This window comes from Asparagus officinalis, chromosome 9 (genome assembly GCF_001876935.1).
Source record: "Asparagus officinalis chromosome 9, Aspof.V1, whole genome shotgun sequence".
Lineage (NCBI taxonomy): Eukaryota > Viridiplantae > Streptophyta > Magnoliopsida > Asparagales > Asparagaceae > Asparagus > Asparagus officinalis.
Window position 1 is genome coordinate 10,754,538 of NC_033802.1, and position 9,195 is coordinate 10,763,732.

At 35.4% G+C, this 9,195-nt stretch overlaps 1 protein-coding gene across 3 annotated transcripts in view; it reads left to right on the top strand.

The window, feature by feature from the left end:
* Positions 1,051-9,195, top strand: part of LOC109824212 (NEDD8-conjugating enzyme Ubc12-like) — a 9,762-nt gene continuing 1,617 nt past the window's right edge. Inside the window, exons 1-5 of one of the 3 annotated variants that reach the window (XM_020390748.1) lie at positions 1,051-1,110; positions 1,634-1,746; positions 4,102-4,210; positions 6,073-6,151; positions 6,266-6,382. In XM_020390748.1, the coding sequence (XP_020246337.1) occupies positions 1,638-1,746; positions 4,102-4,210; positions 6,073-6,151; positions 6,266-6,382 (414 nt within the window). In that variant the 5' untranslated portion in view covers positions 1,051-1,110; positions 1,634-1,637. Of the gene's footprint in view, positions 1,111-1,141; positions 1,290-1,633; positions 1,747-4,101; positions 4,211-6,072; positions 6,152-6,265; positions 6,383-9,195 lie in introns of those variants that run through there. The other 2 variants (XM_020390749.1, XM_020390747.1) reach the window with 2 other exon arrangements.

Consider the following 9,195-nt stretch of genomic DNA (forward strand, 5'->3'; position numbering starts at 1 on the left):
ACCCACTTTAAACTTTAGAGGTTTCTCACATGACCTCGATGAACTTTGTTTATTCCACATAATTCCGTGCGCTTTAGGGTGTTTCACAAATCCGTTCTGAACTTTGAATATTTCTCACAACACCTCCTTACATGTAATTTGTAAGTAGATAAATTTTACGTAATTCGCAAATAGATGAAATTTTCTTGGGAGAAAAAAAATTCAAAATTTAGAGAAGACGATATGTTACGACAAATGATAAAATTTGGGATTTTCCTCTCAAGAACATTATAGTTATTTACAAATTATTGGTAGGCGGACCCAGTGAGAAAATGTTAAAGTTTGGAGTTGTGTGTGGCACTTCAAAGTTTAGGGGAGTTAAGTAATGTAAACAAATCTTATGATGGTTTTATGAAACACCCGCAAAATCGGGAGGGTTATGTGAAAATGAACCCTATTATCAAGTATTACGTTTTTTCTTCCTATATTGATTGATTTATTTTACAAAATTTCTATCTTATCTCGAATGGAACCGGGCCCCAACAAAAATGGTTCCAGGAGTTCAAGCTACAAAAAGAACAAATCCCCCTTGTATTCCTCCTCCCTAGATGGGCTAATTTCACATGGTCTCTTGAACTCTTGGAGGTATTTTACACTATTGAACTTTATTTTATCTTACTTAATCCTTCTAAATCCTTCTAAATTTTGGACGCCTCCCTAAATTTTCCCAAACTCAAATAATTTCTTTCCGAATCCCATACTTGAAATTTATGAATAACTAGATATTTTTGAGAGAAATTTTTAAAATTTATCACTTGTAACTTATCAGCAGCGCAACGTATCCCATCCTCTAAATGTTATGTTTTCCCCCCTCAATAAATTTATTATTTGCAAACTATATGTAAAGAGATCCAGTAAGTAATGTTCAAAGTTTAAGAGCGTTTTGTCAGATACTTCAAAGTTAGAGGGGTGACATGAGATAAACAAAGTTGCAGGGGTTTCGTGTAATTACCGCAAAGCTCAAGGGGGTTTCGTGAAATTAACCTCTCCCAAATACATACGATAGCTTTCTACACTTCAGTTTACTCGATTCCTTTCTCTCTCCTCTCTGCGAGCTCTGTCCCATAAAAGGTGAGCTCTCTCAAACCCTAATCCCCATCTTCATCATAAAAAACCTATCTTTTTCTCTTACGATGCTCTAGTGGTTAATATTTCATGCTGACTCTTATCACTTGGTTAATTTGGCGATCGAAGCGTATGCAATCGATGGATTTGTTTGTTTGTAGACAGGGATCATTTTTCAATTTAGTGTTAGATTCTTCATATGGGATTGTACAAGATTGTTTTTTTTATGTTATCGAATCAAGGCTCAATCTTGGGTTGTGCTGTTAGATAATTTGAACAAGGTAGTAGATTTATTAGTAATTCAACTATAAGTGTGATGAATTTCATTATTTGTTGATTTTCTGATATTTTCTTGATACAGTGGTGGGTTATATATACAAACACACGCATATATATGGTCAATAAATTTAACTGCACTCGTAAAACTCTTGTTTAGTTTTATTTTTTATTATAAATGGATCATATACCATTTAGACTGTTTTTATGATCTCTTATTTACATTATTGAAATTATTTCTTGCTTTATGTAGAGCAATGATAAGACTCTTCAAGATCAAGGACCAGAGGAAGGAAGAAGCTGCGAATGCGAATGGAAGAGCACCTGCAAAGAAACAAAGTGCAGGAGAATTGCGTCTTCACAAAGGTTAAGGTTTAGACTTAGTAGATAGTGTTGCATGGAAAAGGTCGATTGCATATATTGCAACAATTAGGAAAATCAATGATTTCGTTGTACTTGCTCTTATGGTCATACTTCGTGATTTTTTGAATCTTATAGTTAGTTTGTAACTGCTGTTTTGTATCATCTTTGACAACTTAAAAAAATTATGTGTGCATTTCATTATTGTTTGTTTATTAGAGTCATGTTAAGTGGTCTGATAGCCTTGTAAATCTTGTGGAGATTTTAAACCTTTTGAAGGCTATAACACCAGTTCTAGCTGAAAGAGTTTTGTATGGACATTCTGAAACTGCTCAGTTAACTAGCACATATCTTGTTTCTAAGCTGTGGCCTACGACATCTGCTTCTTGTATCGTAGGTTCTAAATATTTCCCTTTTTGCTACAATAATGAACGATTGATTTAACTCACCATCTCAAATTGAAAGGGTTTGAACTTTTTTTGGGAACTTTTTTTTTTGTAGTTTTTGTTTTGTTAAACAAAGTGTGTACCCAATATGATGTGATTATGCTTAAAAAGCTAAAATGGTATAACAGGCAAAACCTTTTGACTTTTATTTAGGATTTATTTGACTCCCATAGCATGTGCTTTTACTTTGTTGTCATCACAAGGTTTAGCGCATTATTCGGTCTTTAATTTTTTTTATTATGTATCCATCAGACTTAGATTTCCTTACACTGGTTAACTTAGGAAACTATTTAGTTTATATTATAGGGAGTAGTCGTCCCTAGCCATGAAGACAAATTATGGTACACTATGTTCTAATCATGAGATAATTCTTTCAATTATTCATGTATACATGGCACATGAAGTACAATCTATATAACTGCAACTATGTATATATTGAGTGGTCATATCAGGACCGGTAATGTTTCCAACTTATTGCTCCCCAAGATTCTTGTTCTATCTTATTTTTTACAGTTCTTGTCTTTCTTGATTTCCTTGCTTGTTGTCCACAATTAACTTTAATGTTGTAACTCAATGAAAAATTTTATGTTGAAACGATCAATGGCAAAATAATTAAATTTCGCATAATAATAACATCACTTTGTTGCTATGCCACTTGCAAATTTGACTGTGAGGTAGCCTTTTTCATCGATGCAAGCTACTTACATGCCATAGTTTCGGCTGTATTAGTTACACCCTTTTTAAAGTAATGTATTCTTTCTTGATCTAAGACTGGTCTGCCTTAGCATATTCCTGGGTATGGTGAAATAAAACTTTCTATGTTTCCCTTGGCGTATATTATCCTTCCACTTGGATTAAATAGTAATTTACGCCTCAAGTATGTAAAGATGTGTTTCTTTTTCTTTTTCTCTTTTTTTTTACGTAACTTTGTGCGCAATTTGTGCTAGATATTGAGGCTTGACTAGGTAGTCTTAACAGTTACATGCATGTTCTATCAGCAGATATTGACCGGTTAGTAGGATAATCTACCGGTTGCTTTTCTATTCAGTTTTTTTCTCAACAAAGTGCTCTGTACATGATTTTATTGCCAGTGGCAGGCCTTCAAAGTTTTCGTAGCAAAATGATTATTGTTTGTTTTGGTCTTCTGTTCGATTGTTAGTTTTGACTCATTTCACATACTAATTTTCCAGTTGGCATGGAAGATCTGTGATCCTGAAATTGATCACTGAAATACATGAATGAATTTTATGTCAAGCCTGGATCATAATAAAATAGGTTCTCCCCATTCTAACCATCTTGTGTTCACATTTTCCTTGATAACCTTTCTTTTGTCCCATTTTTGCAGAAACTGCTTATGGACTGGATAATTTTATTTTCAGTAATTCTGTGTAGGAACCTTGCTGTATTCACTATCTAGTCTCATGGTCAATGTGTCCAAAATTATATATTTTATCTCATGTATTAAGTGTATCCTAATGAGTCAAATTTAAAGCATTCATTAGTCATTTAATACACACAAAATTAGCACATTCGACTCCTTCCTAACTGACCTTAAATCGAAGACACTTTACATTCTTACATTTGAACATATTTGGTAAATCTTAAGGCTGATAGAACACCAGTTGGGATCAATTTTACAATCAAAGCTGCCTCTGACCTTCAAATATGAAGTGGAACTTATTCGATCATGACATTTTGACTTGGAGGATTAAGGTTATCGGTTTCTAGATGTAGAGAAGTGCAGATTTGAGCTTGAAGGGCATACATTTTGAATTGTTTAACTTGGAATTTCTGAGAGATTCATTTAGTTGTATATGTTTATTTTTGTTTATATTTTCACTCAGCAAAAAAGGCATTTCATTTTCTTATAACAGATCAAAAGTTTTTATTCCCTTTTGGTATTTGATTTTTGCAGATATTAGTGAGCTGAACTTACCAAAGACAACTACTATTGCTTTTCCCAATGGCAAAGATGATTTGATGAATTTTGAGATCAGCATTCGGCCTGATGAAGGATATTATCTGTAAGGGCCTGTTTGGTTTTTTTCCAGTTATAATGAAACATGTTTCCTTCACTTTTTGGTGTTTCCTTCACTTTCATGGAAAAGTGTTTTTTGGGTTTGTTTCGCCAAAAAAACATGGGTATAAGTAATTTCCACCATTTTCCTTAGTTTGTTTCAACTGGAAAAAAGAAGAAATCAATAGATGTATGAATAGATTCCCTCATTTTTTCTAGTGTTTTGTTCAAACAAAAAATAAATAAATAGAAACCTTGGTTGTGGTCACCATGGTGTGCTTACCACCCATATAGGACAAAATTGTTGCTAACATAAATTGAGGGTGAACATACCCACTATCACATAAAAATGGCTTGCAATGATACACCCAAAGACTATTTTAGTTAGTAATTTGCAAGATGTTTAAAGATTTGAGGGACTAATTTCAAAATATGATCATTTGAGGGAGTAGTTTCAAAATGTTAAAGATTTGAGGGACTAATTTTAAATTTGACGTAGTATCTACAAGATGTTTATAGATTTGAGTAACTAATTTCAAAATATTAACATTTAGGGAGTAATTTCCATATCTTTAAAGATTTGAGGGATAAATTTTTTATTTGAGGTAGAAATTTGCAAGATATTTAAAGATTTGAGGGACTAATTTCAAAATATGAACATTTAAGGGAGTAGTCTCAAAATCTTGAAAGTTTTGAGGGATCTAGCAACTGTAATAAGATATCGAAATGCTGAGGGGTCGTTGTGGTTTCGTCAAATCGCAGCAGCAAAGCAAGAAGTGAAGCAGTCACCCAAGAGTGAAATAAAGGAGAAGGAGAGTTTGAAATTAATGGAGACACCATTTCCCCAATTTTGGCTAGGGTTTTTCACGATGAGAAAGCAACGGAGGGAGGAGAGAAAAGAGGGAACAGTGAAATGAGAGGGAGAGGGAGCGGTGATTGTAACCCTAGCCCTCTCTTTCTTTTTCCCAGCGAGAACCCCAAGAAACGTAGGGTTGCATTTTTTTAATGCGGTTTAATTGGGTTTCTGCCAAAACCTCCGGTGGAGGTTTTGGGGAGGAATTAGATTTTCTGTTTTAGATGACGTGGTACATGTTTTCTTTTTTCCCTTTTTTTTGGCCAACCAAACACTAGAAAGTAAAGAAACCTGACAAATTCTTTGAGGTTTCCTTCACATACTAGGGTTTCCTTCATTTTTATCGCAAACCAAACAGGCCCTAAGTGTCTTTGCTGATCCCAAGGCATTAACTTTTGGATTTATCTTGTAGGTGCCCTTAAGCTTTACTATATTTTTGTTTGTATCCTTATAATCTATATGCATGTGCTCCTCAGTACTTTCATATTTTGTTTGTGATTTCAGTTCAATGCTTGTTCATTTTATGATGCATTTCAATTTCTTGCAGAATTCATCTTGGTCTTTTTTTTCACCTTTTTCTCTTCATAGGATTCAATCATTCTAATGTTTCCATTTCACTCTTCTTTTTTTACTGCATTGAGAAATTTTTTATGCGATAGAATGTTTCTCATTATTTATGTCAACTTTGCATGGAGGTAGTATGTGGTCATCTTTAAAGATTTATTGCATAAGCTAGTTCCTTTTATTGTTTAATGGCTTATTATCACCAATGCTGTTGTTTCTCCCTATACTTTGTGTATATGCACTGTCAATAAATCTTTATTTGTCATTTGTTTCAATGCTAATTGCTCAAGGTGTAGCCCTACCTCTGCAAAATTTAATTTCTTATTTGGGATTTTTAAACCTTTTTGTCTTCATAAGCTCTTTTAATCCTTTTATGTTTCTTCTTCATATTGGATGTTAATTTTTAAATGTATTTATCCTTCTTTTTCATAAAGTAACATGTATTTCTACAGAGGTGGTACATTTACATTCACCTTCCAAATCTCTGCTTCTTACCCCCATGAGCCGCCTAAAGTAAAGTGCAAGACAAAGGTGACAGTCCACACCTTGGTTACTGTTTTTTCGTTTTAACCCATTTTCTCTTTACAAGCCTTTTTTAATTTTATTTTTATAGTTCTTCATAAGTTCATATTTCATCTGATGCAGGTGTATCATCCTAATATTGACCTTGAGGGCAATGTCTGCCTGAACATTCTGCGTGAAGACTGGAAGCCTGTTCTCAACATAAACACTGTTATTTATGGCCTGAACCTTCTTTTCACGGTATTTTTCTTATTGATGTTGTGTGCTAATGAATTTTCTGCTATAGTCGCCTTTGAAGTTATCTATTTGAAGTTATCTTTCTAATAAATTCATCTTTCTTATAGCCTGTTCTGACTTTACTCGTTTCAGCATAGACACTGATATCTTTAGCTTGATTTTTCTCTTACCTATTAATGCGGTTTTTGGTGATGGATTTTCTTCTGAGTCCTAATCTAAAGAAAACTTTTTATTTTTCTCTGCATTTTTATGGAATGTAATTAAGTTGTCGGCAACATGAAGTATTAATATCAGTCAATGACCTTTTTATTCAATTCCCAGAAAAAAAGATGTGCATTTGTTTGTTTGTGCCAAAGCTAGAAACTCTTATCATAATTCAGTGTTCAAAAATCAAAATGTGTTTGTTTTAAGTGGTAAAGAATATGTTTGTTGTTAAGAAGTTTTGAGGTGCTTCAACTGAGAGCAGATGAGGGGCAACATTTAAGATGGATCATGGATGTGCACGAGACAGAGCACTGGGCCGCCCAGTTAGAAGCATTAGGAGCTGACTCGATTGGGTGCAGGCAAAAAGCATGGATTGTCATTGAAAATGGCTATTACACTGGCTGATTTAACAGATGAAGATGGCCCTTAGTAGAGCTGAATGTAGAAAAAGGTTCCATGAACTCTTTGATAAAGGGTTGTTGCTGTTGTTGCATGCGACTAACTATGGATTTTATATGGAAACATACAGAAGCATGAAAATGGGAACCCCATATTTAAGGAAACTATATCGTTTTTCTTTTTTTTTAATTGAATCAAGTAAATAACAAACTATGAGTTTGACTTAGCAGTGGCAAATCCTTACTCGACCTGATATAAATGGGTATGGGTCATATGCGGGTCGACCCAAACTACCCATTTATTAATTGTGTTAGTTCAGGTCGACCCAAATTGACCCATGTAACCCATGTAATGACCCGTTTAGATGTGAATGGGTCAGTTGTAAATTTGTGATTGGATCAGGTGACTTAGGAACTCGATGGTCTCTTGGCGAAACAAACCTAGCCACTCCTTTCCCAATTTTCAAGGCAGCGGCAACGAGCAATGGTGCAGGAGTGTGTGACAGAGGAGACCATGGCGGTGATGCCGGAGCTTGAGACTCTTCCGAGGAGAGAGACGGGGGCGGGAATGGAAGAGGTGGAGCTCCGGCGGCGCGTTAACGGGGCTCGTGGGAGTGCGGAAGTGGAATGTTGACAGGTGAAAAGAAAGTGAGATTTTAGAGGGTAGGTGGTGAGCAGATCTTTGTCGTTTGCTGTGTGGCTTGTAAGATTAGTTGATGTTGGAAACCTTTTGCAGGCAGAACCCTCAAAGAATAGAGTTTAAGATGACTTTCCCAATTGCTTTGAGATGCTAATTGCTAGTAGTTTTCTGTGATTTTAGCTAGTTTTCTTACGAATGTTTTACTAATACAGAAGAGTTGTGAAAGAGTTATATATCATAAACTATTTATAAAGAGTTATATATCTTTGGATCAGTAAACTTAAAAATTTGTGGTCGCTGCGGTACTAATTCTTAAGATGTTACTCATGAGCATAATCTTAACATGAATGTTGATATGTATGTGTGTGTGTGTACACACACACACACACATATACATATATGGTATTGAGATACAGTGTATTTGGGTCACTTGAGTCGGGTTGGGTAACCCGTCTAATAAATGGGTAGGGTATCATGACCCGTTTATTAAACGGGCCGGGTTCGGGTCAAGCTTATATGGGTTGCCTTAAGTTCGACCCGACCCGACCCATTTGCCACCCCTAGTTTGACTGCATTAACGCTTAAACGATGATTTAACTTTACGCTCTGTGAGAGAGAGAGGGAGGGAAAGATTGACTTCGTTAAAATGATGATCCATCATTTACATAGCTAATGGATGAACAAACATAAAGAATACTTGATTTTTGGTCACAGGCATTTAAATGACGTAGATCAAGTTTAACGGAGTGAATTATAAAAACGGATGCGCCAACGGATGATCGAATCCAAATAGGAAGAATTTGACTCAAAATCCTTCCGAGAGCCTAGATCTCTAGCTGTCGCTATGTATGTATACGTAAATTTCTATACATATATGCCTATAATAGTTACGAGGCGACTAATTTAGCAAAAATGTGGTACTAAGAGATGGTAAAAGTGGAGGCATACCTATCTTTTACAACTGATTTGGTTATTATGGTGGGCATTTGGCATCCCTTGCTAGCTCATTTTGGTAAATCCTAAATGTGCCACATAAACATATTCCTACCATACAGATTATGTGGAAAGGTCCATTCAATTCGATTGGTGGGTGTGTTAGTTTCTTAACATGTGTTGATCAATCTAATGGATCATCCAACGATTGTGTTGATTGCTTCAGTATAGTATATGATGCTGACATGGTATGGATTTTTTTATGTTTACCTCGTGGTAGAAGAGTATATATTACTATGTATGTATGTATGTATATAAGTATGTCAATGTATGTATGTATGTACAAATGAGGACTGACGTTTCTCTCCATTCTCTTCACTGGTGTGTTGCTGATGTGGCACACTCCTAAGCCGTCAACTTTGATGTGGGTATGTTGATGATCTAGGCTAGAGACTATAGTAGTGACCTGCACTGGATGTGTACCACGTCATCAACACACTAGTCAAGAGCATGGAGGGACACATCAGTCTTTGTTTACTCTTACTCCTTAGCTCTCCCTCCCCGCCGACCTCTCCTCCCTGCTCTCTCTCTCCTTCGTCTCTTCTCTCGTTCGCTCCTATAAGAAGGCTATAGTGAAGGTA